This window comes from Geotrypetes seraphini, chromosome 4 (genome assembly GCF_902459505.1).
Source record: "Geotrypetes seraphini chromosome 4, aGeoSer1.1, whole genome shotgun sequence".
In the NCBI taxonomy this organism is placed as follows: domain Eukaryota; kingdom Metazoa; phylum Chordata; class Amphibia; order Gymnophiona; family Dermophiidae; genus Geotrypetes; species Geotrypetes seraphini.
This window is the reverse complement of record NC_047087.1, coordinates 95,800,704-95,820,478: the sequence shown is the minus strand read 5'-3', so window position 1 is coordinate 95,820,478 and position 19,775 is coordinate 95,800,704. Positions and strand designations below refer to the sequence as shown.

The 19,775-nt window shown below is 41.4% G+C and overlaps 1 protein-coding gene across 50 annotated transcripts in view; it reads right to left on the bottom strand.

The window, feature by feature from the left end:
• Positions 1–11,609, bottom strand: part of ABI3BP (ABI family member 3 binding protein) — a 433,553-nt gene extending 421,944 nt beyond the window's left edge. For all 50 annotated transcript variants that reach the window (XM_033942670.1, XM_033942663.1, XM_033942658.1 and 47 more), the window contains exon 1: positions 11,470–11,609. In XM_033942670.1, the coding sequence (XP_033798561.1) occupies positions 11,470–11,548 (79 nt within the window). In that variant the 5' untranslated portion in view covers positions 11,549–11,609. The remainder of the gene's footprint in view (positions 1–11,469) is intronic.
• Positions 11,610–19,775: the final 8,166 nt, after the last annotated feature.

Below are 19,775 nucleotides of genomic sequence, written 5' to 3'. Positions count from 1 at the left end.
CTATTACATGTAAAATGTACATGTACAGTGCTGTGCATGCCTTTCAGTGCTATAGAAGATAATATTAATATTGTAGAATAGAATCTGCCGATGTAGAGCCTGTTGTAAAATACAGAAGAAATGGACATTTATGTGCTGGATGCATGCAGCATAAACATCTATTAAAAAAAAAAAAAATTATAAAAAACTGAATAGGTTCAAAGCCGGCATGTAACTGGCTATCTTTGCAACCTTCTAAACATAACCAGTTATTAGCCCAACACTGTCACAGTGATCAGCTTCTTTTGTTAGTATGGTATTTAGGACAGAAACTACTGGGAGATTATAGGAGAAACCTTTCCTAATCCATTCAGTGAAGAGCAGCTGTTTATTAAATCCTAAGCGTACTTGGTAGCAGGTGCAACTTTAGAATATAGATGTTTATCCCTTTTTGAAATGGGAATAAATGTCATTGAATCTGCCATACCCATGTCCCATCCAAGACACATCCCAACCACACTCCCTTGCATTTTCATGCACTTGGGTTTGATACATGTGTATCCCAGCTTCTGAAATGGGGACTTAGATGTTTATGCATGATACACATTTAAAAACTGGTTTATGGGGAGGAGAGATACCATCTGTCTGCTGTTGAGTGAGAGATCGGACCAAGGAAGAAAGTGGAGTCCCGATGTGAAGTTGTGCTCAGTGTCTGACATCAAACTGAAGTACTTGGAGCTACTATAGAATCACCCCACTACTGCGGTATGTGGCCCATGTTTGCAAGCTCATGGGTGTGTGCCCAAAGAGACATGACTAGAAACACAGAAACATAGAAACATGAAGGCAGAAAAAAGCCAAATGACCCATTAAGTCTGCCCATCCATAGCATGCACTCTCTCCTCCTCATCCTAAGAGATCCCATATGCCTGTCCCATGCTTTCTTGAACTCAGATACAGTCTTTGTCTCTACCACCTCTTCTGGGAGACTACTATACTTTCTATAAAAAGTATTTTCTTAGATTACTCCTGAGCCTATCATCTCTTAATTTCATCCCTTATGATCCCCCTAGAGCAGGAGTCTCAAAGTCCCTACTTGAGGGCCGCAATCCAGTCGGGTTTTCAGGATTTCCCCAATGAATATGCATGAAATCTATGTGCATGCACTGCTTTCAATGCATTTTCATTGGGGAAATCCTGAAAACCCGACTGGATTGCAGCCCTCAAGGCGGGACTTTGAGATCCCTGCCCTAGAGCCTTAAGATCAGCCTCCCAGCATACCCTCAATGTCCCATCTCTGAAGATAATTGGCACTCGTCGCACCCTTATTTTTTCAGTAACCGCCCCTTTGACCTGGAACTCTCTTCCTTTATATTTAAGAGCAGAATGTAACTTGCAGAAATTTAAGAGCGGTTTAAAGTGTTTTCTCTTTAAGGATGCATATAATTGCTAATGAGTTATCTACCTACCTTAACAAATTCAACTGTTTTTTATTCCCATGCCATTAATTTCTTAATCATTTTTTGATTTTATTTCCCTTCTCCTATTGTATTTTCCTTTTATATATTCTTTCTATAAAAATTGTATTTCTGCCCCTTTTTCCTATTGTTTTAAAGATTTGAGTTTGTCTGTTTAGTCCTGGTTTGTCAAATAATTTTATATATATATATGTTTTACATTACAGACACGTCTGTCTTCCTGTAATTTTTAAATTTTGTTTGACGCTTTGTACTGCTGGATAAGCATTTAATCAAATACTGTACTTTGAATAAACAATAAACAATGCCCTCTCATTCTGGAGCTTCCTTTGAAATGAAAGACATTTGTCTCATGCACATTTATGCCATGTAGGTATTTAAACATCTCTATCATATCTCCCCTCTCCCGCCTTTCTTCCAAAGTATACATATTGAGATCTTTAAGTCTGTCCCCATATGTCTTATGACAAAGACCACCAATCATTTTAGTAGCCTTCCTCTGGACGATCTCCATCCTGTTTATATCTTTTTGAAGGTGCAGTCTCCAGAATTGTAAACAATTTTCTAAATGAGGCCTCATCAGAGTATTATACAGGAGTATCAATACCTCATTTTTCGTACTGGTCATATCTCTCCCTAGGCACCCTAGCATTCTTTTAGCTTTCACTGTCACCATTTTGACCTGTTGGCCACCTTAAGATCATAACATACTATCACTCCCAGGTCCCACTTCTCTTTCATGCACAGAAGTTCTTCACGACCTAAATTGTTCCATTCCCTCGGGTTTTTGCAGCCCAAATGCATGACCTTACATTTCTTAACATTACATCTTAGCTGCCAAATTTCAGACCATTCTTCAAGCTTCACTAAGTTCTTCCTCATGTTATTCACTCCATCAGGGATGTCTACTCTATTGCAGATTTTGGTATCATCTGCAAAGAGGCAAATCTTACCTGATAGCCCTTCAATAATATCACTTACAAAAAGAACAGACCCAAGAGCCGAACCTTGAGGCACACCACTGGTAATATCCCTGTCTTCAGAGCGATCTCTGTTGACCACTACCCTCTGTCGCCTTCCACTCAACCAGTTCCTGACCCAGTCCGTCACTTTGAGGCCCATCCTGAGGGCACTCAGTTTATTTATTAGATGCCTGTGTGGAATACAGTCAAATGCTTTGCTAAAATCTAAATACACCACATCTAGTGTACTCCCTCTATCTAATTCTCTCGTCACCCTGTCAAAGAAATTGATCAGATTTGTCTGACAAGACCTGCCTCTAGTGAATCCATGTTGCCCTCCCCCCCGACACTGAGTTTTCCTCGCTCCCTTCTTCTCCTTCCTCTCATTCGTCCCTCTTTTTAAGCTCCCCTCAGTACCCCTTTTAACCCTTCTATATAAATATATGTCCCCTTTTCAAAGCTGTGCAGCCGAGTGCCTTGCGGCAAATGCTCCAACGCCCATGCAATTCCTATGGGCGACAGAGAATTTACCGCTCCAGCCCGCGCTACCGGCTTTTGTAAAAAAAAAAAAAAAAAGAGGATAATTTAACATATTCTCACTGACTTGCTATTGCTTAGCCATACATACTGTACCACCTGGTACAGTACTACCTGATCTTTTAAACCAACTTTTCTTCATTATGCAATCACTATCACATTATTGCCCAGCAGATATTTCCCACACTTGCACACCAATCCAACAGCTGGACAGGCTTCATGCTTATTCTACAGTAACTTTAGCAAGGGAATGGCTTAATATAGCTTAGTAACACATGTGTTTCTGTCAGTCTCTACAAACCAGCAAGTCAGAGAGTTGCTGTCGCCTGAAAGACAATGAGATGCCAAAGAAAAAAGTTTTCAAGCTCATGCTTTCTTGACCTATTTCACTGTTGTTCATATGTCGAAAATCATGTGTAGCGCACCTTTCCTTTTTAATCACTATTCTTCACCTTGTCCTTATTTATTAAGGTTTTGGATGCACCAGTTAGAGCTTTTATCATTAACTTTGACTGACTGCACTGAGCAGTTTCATGTATCTGAGAATGGTTGATTTTCTTTAAATTTAAAACTATTAGCACCACCTACTTGGAAAGCATTGACATGGAATAATATTGTTGGGGTGGACCATGTGACTGTGGTCCAACTGTAGAGACCATGTTAAAATTGTGGGAGTTCTTTTGAACCGGATCTACAATGAAGAAAGTTTTTTCACCCATCACCCCTCATTTCACCTTGAGTTACCCCAATAAGAGCTCCCAAAGAGTACACCTATTCGCATATCCTTCAATAAAACTCTGTCATTACAAAAGGTTCCTTGAGAGAACCTTTTCCTTTCAGTCGGCCAAAATGAACACATGGCTTGCAAAAATTGTTTTAGAAGCTTCCTCCTATCTTGACTTTAGAAAACAGATAAAAACACATCTATTTAACAGGCCAGAATCTTAATGTTGTTTATTCTCTATCCTAACTTCTACCCTTTTAAATTGTTTATATTTCTTAATATTGTTAGCATTTTATTATGCAGAATCTTCAGAACATTTTAATCTGATGTATGCATTTGTATTGTATATATTGCACTGTATGTACTGTGATTGATTGTTGTAAACCACCTAGAACTCTCAGGTATGGCGGTATATAAAAATAAATTATTATTAATTTACTAGTCTGAATGAAATTTTTGCGGAACGCAAAGAGTAAACAAGTCCTGAAAGAGTTTTATTTAGATTATTCACAGAGATGAGAAAAACAATGAAGACAAAGTAGTGATAATCCATAGTGACTTGGTCAAGATATGATTTCAGATGGAGATAGGGGGAATTGGCTGGCAGTTTCTTTTCGAGCCCTTTGATTTCCAGCACAAGCAGAGCAAAGGCTGGAATCTGGCACCACAAGTTTTCATTCGCAGCTACCCAAAGACTTCTACTCATTTTATATCCCCTCCTAACTTGCTTTAGTCCAGTTAACTGCAGTGAAAATTCTTGGTTAGAAGCCACACACCAGGGTTTCCATCCTGCAGGTGTCTCCTACATTTAGGCACATTAGGTAATTTGGTGGTTTTGAAGGAGCTCATGATTTCTACCACAAATGTACTAGATAGAGTGGGATTGGAACCAGGATCATAGTCTACTGCATTGACCACTAGGCTACTCCTGGGGCCTGCTTGCTGCTCTTATGGGTATGTCTTTTATCCCCTTTCTGTTTCACTTTTTATGGCGGTGGGGAGACAGCATCCTCTAGGGCAGGGTTGTCAGAGAACCTCCTTGAGGGCCGCAATCCAGTCGGGTTTTCAGGATTTTCCTCAATGAATGTGCATGAGATCTATTAGCATACAATGAAAGCAGTGCATGCAAATAGATCTCATGTATATTCTTTGAGGAAATCCTGAAAACCCAATTGGATTGCAGCCCTCAAGGAGAGACTTTGACACCCCTGCTCTAGGGGATAAAGGAGAAATCAAGCCTTAATCCCTCTAATGGTTAGTTACCTTGTTGTAACTTAGTTGTGATTGAAACAGGTCTAGATAACCCATCCTTCTTTGTGCCTTGGATGTTTCTTCCTGTTCCATTTATCATTGACACATGTCCTAATTTTGGGCCCACCCAAATCACACCTTCAACACACCCCATTACTATTTTGACAGTGAAAAACCTCTAATTTTGCATTTCAAAAATTGCAATTTAAACATTTAGGCAGATGGATTCTCTTTGGTCATTTTGAGAAATCTATGTGCTTCAAAAATGGGCTCCATAATTTACTCCCACATATTTTACTGGGCATTTACAGAGGGACCTGAGGGAAAATGAGGTGTTCAGGAACAATTTACACTGCTCCTGAGTTACTTGATCAAGGCCTGGAAAAAATAAGGACCCCCCTTGTCTCATAAATAACAACTGGATATTATGAAGATATAGGTGCATAATTGTCTTCAGATCTTGCTCAAACACCAAAGTAACAAGTAAAGTAGTTTGTCCTTCACATAAAAGCTTGACTTCTTCAACAGGACAGCAGCATTCAGGACACAGACCTGAGCTGCCAACCCCACTGCTGTAGTAGTCACTGCTAAGCTACTACTGTGGAATTCTTGCTAAATAGTGACATTTGCTTTCTGGTAAGGGGCCTCTGGGAGAATGTTTAAAATCTACACCATAGAAAGCAGCACAAAATCCCCATCTAAATGTAAACTAGAAGACAAACAAGTGAGAATGATGAGATGTTTCCAAACCATATTGTGTTTTGAAAAAAACAATTGCTGGAATCTTTAACCTTGCATAGTAGATGTCCTTATTTTCAATATTTTGGCAGTCTCCTGAATAAGGTACTAGCTTAGTACCATATTCAGCGTTGAGTCTTTGTTTTCACCTTAGTATTGTGTCTTCATCTATAATAAAAATCTGGTTTGGAAACAGCTCATCATTTCCACTTGTTTGTCTTCTGGAATATTTAAAATCTGCCAGATATCTCTTAAGCAGCTTGCAAAGAGCCATCCCAGTCACTTTAAGAAAGCTTAATATGTAAATTTAAGCTGCCTTGAAGAAATCTCCTAATGCCTCAACATCTTAATAAGATGTATCTTTCCTTGAATAAGAAAGGCATTAACAGTTTTCATATTCTTTATATCATTCTGTAAGGCCACAATCCTTTCTAAGTGTTCCTTGGTGCAGGCCTCGCATAACATCCAGTTTTGCAAAATCCGCAAGCATGGTCAAGGGTCACAACTGCTGTCTTTACAAGACAGATTTTGAAGGGACAAAGTAGACCACTGAATGGAGTTACAGCACAATACCTCAAACCTCCAGGAGAATCACAGTAGGATTAGATATAAGCAAAAACAGAGCTCTGTAGCTATGGAGGACAGTGAAAGTTCAAACACTTTGATGAACCTGGAAAAATCTTGAAAGTTCATTACGCCAATCTGTCAAATTGCTTTGGAAAAGAAAACCAAAGCAGTAGTTTTTGACATTCCTCAGATTTACTAGCAAGAATTTGTATCTGGAAAGAAATCTGAAACTACAGAGAAACCATAACCAGCCTGAAATCTGCTGTAGTGTTTTAAAATACATCTCTAGTGATGTTAGAGGGGCAGTTATCAAGGTGTGTTAGGGCACTAATTTGCATTATTTGCTCCTTAGCATTTCTTAAAAGACGCTAATGTTGGGTGCAGTGCCCTAATGCTCTGATAATTAGGCTACCCTGCTTTACATAGTATTGAGATGCACAACATGCAAATGTATATAAAGCAGCTCATTACTATGTAAATCCTATACCATGGCTTGTGGTGTGTTCCAGATGCAATTGCACACCACAGGCTGTGATATATAACATAATAGCATAGTAGATGATGGCAGATAAAGACATGCATGGTCCAGTCCATCCAGTCTGTCCAACATCTTTGAGCTGTCCCTGCCATTTTCAGGGCACAGACCATAAAAGTCTGCCTGGCACTGGCTTAATTTTCAACTCCTGGAGTTGCTGTCAAAGTTCACTCCAGCCTAGCCAAATCTATCTAGGGACATAGACCATAGAGGTCTGCCTGGCAATAGCCTTGCTTCCCAATTACTGGATTTGCCACTTAAGTACAAATAAGTTGTTTTGATTTCGTTGTCTTTCCATTTAGGAATCCTTTGAGCTTATCACATGCATTTCCCCTCTTATTTCAAGCCATAAATAATATGAAATGACATGGGAAATAAATGAACATCCCCACTAAATTCCACATAAATTATACAGTGAAAGGGGTACTCAAGCACCCACTGCACCCACAGAGCTGGCATCTATGTTCAAGGCTCATGTTGCCATAAGTCTGGAGTCCGCTGCTGCATAGAAAGCAATAAAATCAATTTTATGGTGGCCCCTCCCCCTAGATTAAAAAGATAGCCATTTTTTTCAGGATAGCTAAACTCAAACACTCAAATATCATTATACAGTAACATCATTGGTCAGTAGTTGAGATAAACTCTACTTTTCTTTTGGGGTTTCTCCATGAAAAGAGCCCACATTATATTACGTGGTCCTTAGCAACTTCTGCAACAGCACTTTCTGCAACCAATCGAGCCTATAAATGCAGAATATTCATTTGGGCACCGCTGCCTGCCTACAATGAAAGGAAATCCAGTCTAGTCTCAGGGCAGGCAGACAGCAGCCCTAGCAGAGAGGTCAACGCCATGGAACCTGAGAGCTATCAAGCTCTCATGTTTGAATTCCATCTCCACTGCCAGCAGTGCGAAACTATGAGCAAGCCATTTACAGTGATCTACTATACAGTACATTCTCACGCTCCTTCCAAGCTTTCCTTCATCTCTGTAACCCCTGGCTACCACCTAATACATTAATAACCACCGCCACAGTTGACCACAAAGATGGGTGAAGATTCAATCAGTATGAAGTGCTCTGATCTTCTTTATTAAGCAAGCATATGAGATTATTAGAAATGAATAAAGATTGGGAAGAATCAGTTCACAAACCATGCAGCATCCATCATACGTATATTTTTTCCACAGGTGCCTTGCAATGCAGAATTCTACTAGCCATACTCGTCCCATACTTATTCAATGATGCAACCTGTGGAAGCCCCTCCCTATGTGGGTATACAGCTGCCCCCTATGTGAGATCTAGTAGCTCTCTCTCTAACCCCCTAACTCACCCACATACACACATATAAACCACTTCCTCAAAATAACTGATTTTAGATAAGCAGTCTTCAAAACTGAGTTAAGCCATTTGAGCAGACTCTACTGCATTTATAGAGTCCTGAATTTCAACACAATAATCGTATAAGCTGTACCTCATATTAGACTAAAAAAAACTTCATTGAGTTGAATTCTGGTCGCCTTATCTCAAGAAAGATATAGCGGAATTAGAAAACGTTCAAAGAAGAGAGACCAAGATGATAAAGGGAATAGAACGCCTCTCGTATGAGGAAAGACTAGATAGGTTAGGGCTCTTCAGCTTGGAAAAGAGACAGCTGAGGGAAGATATGATTGAACTCTACAGAATCCTGAGTGGTGTAGATTAGAACATGTGAATCGACATTGTTACTCTGTCAAAAAATTACAAAGACCAGGGGACACTTGATGAAGTTACAGGGGAATACTTTTAAAACCAATAAGAGGAAATATTTTTTCACCCAGAGAATAGTTAAGCTCTGGAACGTGTTGCCAGAGGTTGTGGTAAGAGCAGTTAACATAGCAAATTTTAAGAAAGGTTTGGACAATTTCCTGGAGGAAAAGTCCATAGTCTGCTATTGAGACAGACATGGGAGAAGCCACTGCTTGCCCTGGATTAGTAGAATGGAATTTTGCTTCTATTTGGAATTTTGCCAGGTACTAGTGACTTGGATTAGCCACCAAGGGCGGGCTACTGGGCTATTCTTATGTTCTTATGTAGATGAAAAAATAGAATCAGGGATGCTTAACCACATCTGTTGATGAATTTAGAGAAAAGCTTACAAGCTGCACAAATATGAACAACTAGGTAAGAGTTTGCCAGCCAGTTGGAGACACACTGTAAAGGGTTACAGATCCCAAAATGCAGGAACTCGCTTGATTCACCATTCAGCACTGCTACACGGACGTAACAAGCTAGGTGTGGGCAGTGCAAAGGACGCGAAGGCTCCCAAATTGTATCCTATCCATTGCCATCTCTGCTTGGCTGCGACACAGTGGGTGGGTAAGGAGTTTCATGAGGCGTGTTACACAGGGTGTGTTTCTGGCTCAGGATTGTCCTGCTGCTACAGCAGAGCTTCCCAAACCAGTCTAATTTTGAGGATATTCAGAATAAATATGGGCCAAGTACATTCACCTATATGAGAAACCAGGGCTCCTTTTACTACGGCGCGCTAGCGTTTTTAGCGCATGTAGGAAATTACTGCGTGCTACACCGTACGCTACGCTTCTAGAACTAACGCCAGCTCAATGCTGGCGTTAAGGTCTAGCGCGCGCGCTATTCTGTGCGTTAAAGCCCTAGCGCACCTTAGTAAAAGGAGCCCCAAGTATCAGAAAAAGGTTTTCTTAGGCATATTCATTGTGCAAGGGCAGGGCAGCTGGGTCATTAACACAGCTGCAATCTTTTTTTAGGTGTTTTTTTTTAGGCGCTTCCTGCAGCAATGCCTGGTGTGTTCAAATTTCTCCATCCTTGCGGGATCTCTCTGTCCCCATCCCATCCCCGCGAGCTCTGTCCCTGTCCCATTCCTTTAAGCTCTGTCCCCATCTGCAGAAGCCTCAACCACCTCAAAATCATAAGGGTTCGAGGCCTGTGCGGTTAAGGCAGAGCTTGTAGGCAGAGATGGGACAGGGACAATTCTCTAATTGGAAGTATCCTGAAAATCCAACAGGCTGTGGGGATCACCAAGACTAGTTTGGGAATCTCCACCTAAAGAAAACTCCTGTAATGCAGTGCAATTTGCGTTTTTCTTTTTTGTCACCTGCACCTTGAATAATTCTTCAGGAATTCATTTTAAAAATAAAACTTCCAGTCCTGCCAGAAGTATACTGCCAGTGCCTTACATCTGCTGTCATCCCAGCCAAGCAACAAGAAAATAAAACCACACCATCTGTGAAGATTTAACACTGGAAAGGTTGGAGAAAGAAGCTTCTCAGGAGCATAAATAGAAGAAACCCTCTGGGTTTGTTGCCATTATAATCCCCCTGTACTAGCTATAAAAGTTGTAAGACCTTTATCATAAACCTCCCTCATAGGTTCTTTCCGAAAGGAGAAACTGGAGTAGGCTCGAGTGTTTTGTTTTTCAGAGTAACACTAACTTAAAAAAGCAGATGTAGAGTTCCCTTTTTCCTTTTGATTTAGTTGCTGAAGTCAAAATGATTATTTAAATAACCCAGAGTTATAAATTCTGCACCACCTGGGCCAGCAAGTGAGTCTTGGAACCTTGACTGGATTCCAAATGTCTGTAAGTAAAGCCAAAAAAAGCGCACCCAAACCCTAACATCTCAGTTGCCTCCTATTATCACGGAAATCCCCTCCTTCCCATCACAATTTTATAAATTCTTCAACTTGCTCCTCCAGCAGCTCAAATGTAGACAGTTGGAAATATTGCCAGGCTTACAAGAAACACTTCTGGTTTGTTTCAGAATCTTTCTCTTCAGTGTCCAGTGGTTAAGAGTTACCATGTCTGGTATATGCCCTCCCTCTTCACAAGACTGCCTCCGATTGCAGATATCGCAGAAGGGTTGAGAAAAATGACCAATGTTTCATATGAAAGGTTTTCCATAACCACTGATTTACAACTCACCCCTCAAGAGTGAAGGAAAAAAAAATCTGAAAGTATCCATTGCATTCAATAAGCACTCAGCAAACAGCCGGTGCACCCAGCTATTACACAGAAAAGTTTTAAAGGCACCCTGAGTTACAGGGGGAAAGATCATTTAATGCCAAAGCTGTACAAATGAACTGTATCAATCCAGCTTTAGAAATTCTGTTTTAATTTCTGAGTGCAGCTGTTGTTACAGCAAATGCCAAAATGCCAGCATGCAGTTCAAATCAGTACAAGCAAGGGGGAGTGTCCCTTAGGACAAGCATTTTGCAAAACATCTTCCAAAGGTCTGATGTCTTAATTATCATTTTGTTTAATACGCACCATTAAATCGTCTCTATATTAAATAAATAATATGGAAACCTGCAGACACAAAACCTTATACGGGAGGATTCTTATAGTGCACTAGGAACATGGAAATCGGTGCCTACAATGTTTTGTTCCTAAACAGGGTTAGAAGATATTTATAAATATTGTATGTAGGTTAGATATTTTACCTCTGTAAGATACAGGCATTATAGAAATATAAACATGTATCTATTATCTAGACTAAGGTAACAACTTTACAGGCTCCAAGCAGTAAATATAAGATCTTTGAAGATCCAGGTATTCATGTCCCATGGTATTTACTGTGTATAATCTTATCTTGTTCAGAACGTTACAGTTTTGCATGCTTTAAGCAAAGTTTTGAAAGAAGCATTAAACAAAGAAAAATATATGTAGAGAGAATTGTATTGCTACTTGCCTCTTGGCAATTTCTGTGCATTTCCCAGGTATTCTGCAATATTTCCAAAAATAAGAAGAAAAAGTAATCTGGACAGCATGGTAACAACCCCAAACTCGCCCTGTCAGTGATGCTGGTGTGTGTCAGGCAAAAAGTGTATGGAACTGTTCACAGAGGCAGCAACTTTGACAAGAGCTAAGCTTGGAGGGGAGGAGACACAGTGACATCACCACAGGCTTTCACTGAAGAAGAAAAAAAAAAAAAAGTTAGCATAATGAGAGATACCCTATGGTCCCTCATGTCCCATTCCTCTGGTTACTGTCATGATATTATACATCAAGGGCAGAAAAGATTAGCTTATAATTACTTGTGTTGCCAAAGTAACTCCTGGGATTGTGTCAAAATTCCATCTAGGTCTTCAGATTACTAACGGGAAAGAAAGCCAAGGGATACACAAAAATACTGAGAGTTCCACAAAGGGTGTTTCATGTGCAAAGGATTGGGGCAGCAGTATTTTTACAAAAGAAATGACTCCTCTTACACTGATCCAATGGCAGTGTAGAGTGTCTTCTATTTATGAAGTCAAGGAAATGTGCTGTATGTGTTAACCATTCAGTTACTGGATTTTTTTTTCAGACCCTTTATGAATATGATACCCTGCTCTGGTTAAGGGGTCGCTCCATTAACTGCAAAGTGATGATAGCCTTTAGTCAACTCCTGCCAGAACACAGGACTGCCAGAAACCAAGGCAGTCTGGTCTGAGGCAACAATAGACTACTTGATCTAAACGTGAGACTGGTTTGTGGAAAATGCAGAAAGCAGCAAGAAGAGGGAAGATCTGGGCATAGAAAAGTAATACAAAAAATATTCAGGGTCCCAAACAACATCTCAGTAAGGAACAGAAGCAGCAGCCTAGTGGTCGGAGCAACAAACTGAGAATTAGGGAAACCAGGGTTGCATTTTGAGTTTTTAAAACTTTTCACATCAGTTATAGTATGCAAGGGTCATTTGAAATGTTTCTAGCCTAATTAAGAAAACTATCACCAAAAAATCGGGAAAGGAAGACACTAATACTTAAAAATAAAACACTAATTCAAAATGTCTTCCAAACTCTTTGTGTCAAGTGGTCAGTTGAACACCTCAGTGTCGAGTGGTCAGTTGAACACCTCAGTGGTCAGTTGAACACCTCAGGATTTTGAGGTCCATTTGATAGCTACCTGAGGTGTTCAACTGACCACTTGACACAAACTGCCTCTTTTACAAAGCCGCGCAGCAACGGCCCCGAAGCCCTTTAAATCTCATGGGCTTCGGGGCCATTAGCGCAGCACAACCGCTAGCGCATCTTCGTAAAAGAGGCCCAAATGGAAGACATTTTGAATTAGTGTTTTACTAATCAAAAAAACAACATTTGGGGGGGGGACGGGGGAATGAAACTTATTTTCAACATAGTCTTCTTTTAACTCAGTATATTTGCTCCAATGTTTTTACAGTCCTTTCATGCTTTCAATAAAATACAAAACATCTAAATTGGAAAAATAGCTATTTACAGCCTCTCCATATGACTGCAGAATCTGAAAAAATTTCTTCGCAGACTGCCATTTTTTCAGGTTTCAAAACAGAAAGAAGTCGCATGGAGCCAAAACTAGAGTATGGTGGATGGAGAATTAATTTGAACCGCTATTCATACAATTTCGCTACTGCGATTGTTGATGTGCGAACTGGCACATTGTCCTGGTGGAAAAGAACTTTCTTCTTGACCAAATGAGGACGTTTTGTCTTGATTTTGGTGCTACAATGTTATAATAGGCTAGCAAAGTTTTCTGGTGCTAAGATGATGTAATAGGCTAGCAAAGTTTTCACCATTAATGGGTTTTTCCCTTTTCCAAATAGTCAGTTAAAAAAATCCCATAGGAATCCCAAAAGATGGTTGTCATCAACCTTTCAGCCGATGGAACTGTTTTCGCTTTCTTTGGAGTCGGTTTATCTGTTTTGTTTGCTTAGGAGTAAGAGATGAATTCAAGTCTCATCCACAGTCACCAAATGCTACAAAAAAGTTTTTCTCATTGCACTTAAAATGCTCAAGACATGTTTTTAATTGAACTCGTTTATGGTTGATGGTTAGCAAACGCGGTACCCATCGCACACTCAACTTCTTCATGCTTAAATATTCATGTATAATGTTGTGTACACGTTCTAATAAAATGCCAGCAGCCTCTGCTATCTCATCTAAGGTCAATTGATGATCAAATGTAGTTATTCACTTTAAAAGACTGACATGACATAATTAGATGTCCGAGTGACTTAAAACTTTAGCTGTAGACATTTGTCAATGCCATCTGTTGGACAGCTATGGAATTACGGTGCTAATCTTGCTCTTTTTTGGTCAGACCGGAAATTTTTAAATTGACCCTTGTACTGTCCTGACCTGAGGAAAGAGGTTTTGGCCTCTGAAGGCTAGTCAAAAAAATATATTTAGTTCAGTGGTTCTCAACCAGTGTGTTGGGACACACTGGTTTATCAGCAACACCTGGGAGGTGTGTCACCCAAAATTTAATAGACAGCACATTCGTGCTTTCTTTAGTAAAATGGTGTGTTAGCCTTGTTAGTCCACTTTTAAAGATAATATAAAAAATAAACCAAAACATAAAGGAGATAAGGTGATACCTTTTTTTACTGGGCTAATTTAATGCTTTTTTAAAAATATAGCCTTGCTTTCAGAGGTAGCTCTTCTTCAGATCCTCTTTGTGGCAGGTCAGAGAGAGCTAAATGTTACTGTCCTCTGGCCCATCCCTCTCTTCCACTCTGGCATAATACAGAGCCCAGTGTTTGTATTTCCCTTGCATTATTGTTAAAACTTTATATATAATTTCATGGTTGCTGTCTTTCTTTAGCCATAAATTGTAGTATTCAGAGGAATAATTAATTTAATTTTATAGACAAGTAAACATACACATCCTGGGGGGGGGGGGGAAGGGGAGGGAATAGAATTGGAATTGATTCAAGGATTTTATGAATAGTTTCATGAAGGTTTTATTATATTTGTCTATTAGTTGGGAGGGTGGGGGAAATTTTATTGTGCAGTAATATTTGTAAGTTTTGTTGCATTTATTATGTAAGGTAAAAATATGTGAATCATTTATTGCGCATTTGTAGTCTGAAAAATCAATAAAGAATTAAAAGAAAAAAGAACAAACATAACATGGAAGAAATACAGATACAAAGCAGGAAGAAAATAGACAAGTCCAGCCACATATAAATCACACCCCCCGGCTGGAGTGCCCCTGCAGCAAAGAAGATTCATACCAGAACATGTACAACAAACATTGCAACAAAGTATGCTAGTCTGTTCGCATTCCCCCCCCATATGTAACCCCCCCTACAGAACACCTATAGAACACCTACAACCCCCCCCCCCCACCCCGGAGTGACTGAAGATAACAGGAACCTCACACCAAATTAACCTCTGTTATGACTGCTTCCCAAAGTAACCGGTATAATAGTTTAGGGCCGCGAACCCCAAAATCCACACTACGCAATTCCCAGTGGGCCACTTCCTTAAGAGACCGTTGCCAACCTACTACCTCAGGTGCTGCTTCATCTATCCACAGGCAGAGTACCCCCCGTTTAGCTACCAATAGAGCAATATACAGAAAGCGCCAGTGCTCAGCTGTCAGCCCTTGATCATTAGGTGTGCCACAACTGAAGGAAGGTTGAGAACCACTGAGTTAGTCCAATATAAAGGTATCACCTCATGTTCCTTTTTTCTTAACCTTTAAAGTGGACTAGTAACCACCACACTACATTCTTCACTGACATGTCATATGACCTTCATCATCCACTTAGTCTGTAGGCCCAAAAAGTCAAAAATCAGCAAATTTGAGGATTCGCCCACTTATCCTTAAGACCATTTATGTGATGACATTTAATGCAAGCAAGTGTAAAATGGTGCAAAATGGAACCAAAACTATAACTACATGATACAAGGTTCAATATTAGGAATGTTAAGATCTAGGTGTCATCATTGATGAAACATTGAAACCCTCTGCTCAGTGTGCAGCAGAAGCTAAGAAAGCAAATACAATGATAGAATGATAAGAATTATTAGGAGAGGAATGGAAAACTAAAATGAGAATATTATACTGCTTATGGGGCTCATTTTCAAACGAGAAAAACGTTCAAAACTGGCAAAAAATGGCACTTGGATGTTTTAATTGCCAAAACGTCCAAGTGCCGATTTTTGAAACTAATTTTTTAGATGTATTGCAGGGTATTCACCCTCCAGGACATCTAAATTTTCAGGGGTGGGGGTGTAAAAGGTGTTGTTTGGGTGGGCTTAGCAATTGGATGTCTTGCAAGGGTAATCAAAGTTTTTTCAAGATGTCCAGGGCGTCATTTAGACGTTCAGAGTTAGACCTATTTTAAAAGCGAATAAGGGTGAAAAAGATGACCACTGGAGCCAACTTTTGAAAATGATTAGGGTGCTCAAAACAAAATTCCCATCACCCAGCAAAGAAAAAAACAAGGAAAAACAAAATACATCTGGTAGTGAATGGTAATGATGACCAGCTTGTATCTAAAAAGCATGGGCAAGGAATGTGTACAAATCAAAAGCTAGGGTCCTGCTACTCTCTCCTTCCCCCCCCTCCCCCCCCCCGTATCAGCATCATACACACACTCTCTCTCTGATGGAAAAGAGCAGATACCAGCAGATACGCAAAACTAACCCAGCCCAGTTAGTAATATTGCATCTCCTAGCCAGTGATTCTGCGGCTTGCTAATTTGTGGGAAGGAGCTGATAGATTTGAACAATGAACACAAAAATCTAAAAATTATCTTTTTGTTGCTTGTTTTTGTATTTTTTTTTCCTAGTCTCACCCCTCCTCCCATTTCATCTCTTAGTGCTTCTTCCTTTCAGCCTGATCCTCTCTACTCAGAACCCTTTTCTTAGCCTCTCTTTTCTACCAGCCCCCTCCTCTTTGAATCCCACACATTTCCTCTCCTAGTTCTCATCTCTGCTTCTTTCTTCAGCCCATTCCTCACCCACTTCTCTTTGTATCACAGTCCATGCCCCCTTCCCCAGCTTACATTCACTTTACCTCTGCTTTCCCTTTCACAGGCCATATCTCTTCCTTCAGCATTTTTTCTCTCACAACCTATCAGTGCATGTGTCTGCTCTTTCCTTTCTATGCTTCTCTATCACTTCCTTTCCCAGTGCCTTCAACAGCACTTCTCTCCCTCCCTATGGTAGACCAAAGGCAGGAAGCCTGTCTGACCTCCTCTGGGTGTGTTGGGTGCCATTGATTCAGGCTTTCCTCTACTCCCTGTATGAGCCCATTGTTTAGACACATTCCTTAGCAAAGCAATAGGCTGGGTAGGGGGGAGGCAGGACCATTAGCTTAGGAGATATCAACCTGCTGTCCTGCTTTCCCCTGCAGCCTATTGGCTGGCTAAGGACTGTCTAACCAATGGTTCTGCCTCCTTTGCAGCTTATTGACTGGCTCATGAATGTCTGACCAATAGGCTGCAGGGGGGTGGGGGACAGGAGAAAAGCTGAGGAGACACAGCCTTGCAGCTCTACAACAGGAACATTTCAGCTGTGATGGTTGAGCTGCATTGCAAAATATATTGCAGGTGCTCGAGTACCCACAGCTGGTGCCTATGACTGGAGAGATGAAAGTATGGCCCCCCAAACTCCCCCAGTGATCACTGACCCCCTCTCACCCACCAAAGTTGTAAATGAAACAGTGCATACCTGTCTCTAGAATAGCAGCACCTGGTATGGGAAAGCCTAGTAGAGTAGCACACAGGTGTCTTAACTACAGTTCTGGAGTCTGCACCTTCAGAAAGATGTAAATAGGATGGAATCAGTCTAGAGCAGGGGTGTAAAAGTCCCTCCTCGAGGGCCGCAATCCAGTTGGGTTTTCAGGATTTCCCCAATGAATATGCATGAGATCTGTTTGCATGCAATGCTTTCATTGCATGCTAATAGATCTCATGCATATTCATTGGGGAAATACTGAAAACCCGATTGGACTGCGGCCCTCGAGGAGGGACTTTGACATCCCTGGTCTAGAGGGTGGCTATTCAAATAGTCAGTGGTTTTTCAAGCTTCACAGCAGGGACCGTCTTTGCACACTTCACACCAAGAAACTAGAAAGAGAAATGGAAGCAGCAGGAATCCAGAAAAGCTTTCCGGTGTACTGCACGGAGTGTCATATGTATGACTACCTCCCCTTGGGAAGGCAGGCATACATATGCGGTCGGTGTCAGGAATTGGAAAGCCTGAAGAAGAAGGTCGGCAGACTGCAGGACAGGGTCCAGGAGCTGGAGGGACTCCGCATCTCGGAAGAACCGTGGACAGCTGAGGACCCCACAAGAGAGAGCCACATTGAGGAGCAAGTACGGGAGCTCGAGAGATTCATCGAGGAGGCCTACAGAAGCGTGGAGAATCAGGATCATCAACAGTGCAGACAGGAACCAACAGACAGAAGACAGGAGCCGCCAGACACCAGGGGAGGAGGACATTATGAAAGCATCGAGCAGACAGAGGAGACAAGGATTCACCAGAACCCTGAGGGAGAAGCATCGAGTCTCACCAAGGATACAGACTTGAGACCAAAGAGGAAGCTGAGGAAGGGGAAATCTGCAATCGTGGTGGAAGACTCAATCCTGAGAGAAGTGGACAGTCACATAGCAGGAGGGAGAGAGGACCGGCTGGTGACATGTCTCCCAGGGGCAAGGAAGAAGGACATCACCGACAGAATTGAGAGGATCATGGAAGGAGCTGAGACAGAAGAGACAGCGGTAATAATCCACGTTGGAACAAACGACATCAACAGCAGAAATTGCAGCAGGACTACGCTAACTGAACATTTCAAGATCCTGGGGAAGAAACTGAAGCTGAGGACGAAGAGGATAGCATTCTCAGAGATCCTGCCAGTACCGAGGGCAGATGTGAAGAGGCAGACTGAGCTACAAGCAATGAACACATGGCTGAGGAGATGGTGTGAAGAGGAAGGCTTCCACTTTGTGAAGAACTGGACGACTTTTTAGGGGAAGAACAAGCTCTACAGGAGGGACGGACTACACCTGAGCACGGCGGGAACAAGACTGCTGGCAAACAACATCAAGAAAGAAATAGAGATGGCTTTAAACTGAGAAGAAGGGGAAAGCCGAACATCGACCAGACGTCGACATTTCGGAAAACAGTATCAAATGAAGATGCTGAGTGGGAAAAATGCTGGGAAGAAACGAATGACACACCACAGGGGTCCAAAGGTCAAGCGGAACCAGAGAACAAAAAGAAGAGCATACAGCAGGAGTTAGGGGAACAGGTGAAATTGAGGAAACAGGCTGAGGACGAGAAAGATAAGGCATTGGGAGAGGAAGAACAAAATGGAATTCAGGGGCTGGAAGCCCGCAAGGAGGATGGCAAGAGGGAAAATTCACAAGGCAGAACAACAAGGAAGGGAAAAAACCAGGACTTAAACTGTTTATATGCTAATGCAAGGAATCTAAGGGCCAAAATGGGAGAACTGGAAGTCACAGCTAAAAAATGAGGACCTGGACATTATAGGAATTACAGAAACATAGTGGACTGAGGACAACAAATGGGACGTAGTATTGCCCGGGTACAATCTCTATAGGAGAGACAGGACCCACAAGAAGGGCGGAGGAATAGCACTATATATAAAGGACACCATTCACTCGACCAGATTGGATACGGCAGCAAGGGTGGAAGAACTGGAATCATTTTGGGTTAAATTACCAGGAAGAAATGGAGCTGACATAAAATTGGGACTGTACTATCGCCCGCCTGGACAAACGGAAGCAAACAACAAAGAACTGGAAGCAGAATTGAGGAGAGAATGCAAAAGCGGAAGTGTACTGGTGATGGGGGATTTCAACTACCCCGGGATAGACTAGAACATTGGGAACTCAAGCTGTGCGAGGGAAATGGAATTCCTGGAGGCTGTGGGAGACTGCTTCATGGAACAGCTTGTTAAAGAATCAACGCGAGGGAATGCTATTCTCGACCTAATCCTAAACGGACTAGGGGGACCTGCAAAGGAAGTGGCAGTTGTAGGACCACTAGGAAATAGCGATCACAACATGATCCGGTACAAATTAGAGGTAGGAGCATCCAAAGTGAAAAGAACTGCAGCGACGACGCTCAACTTCAGGAAAGGGAACCATGACGCTATGAGAGCAGTGGTGAAAAAGAAACTAAAAAATTGCTCAAAACGGATGGAAACCGTAGAGAAACCATGGTCCATATTCAAGGACACGGTGCTGGAGGCACAAAACCTTTACATTCCCAGGTTTAG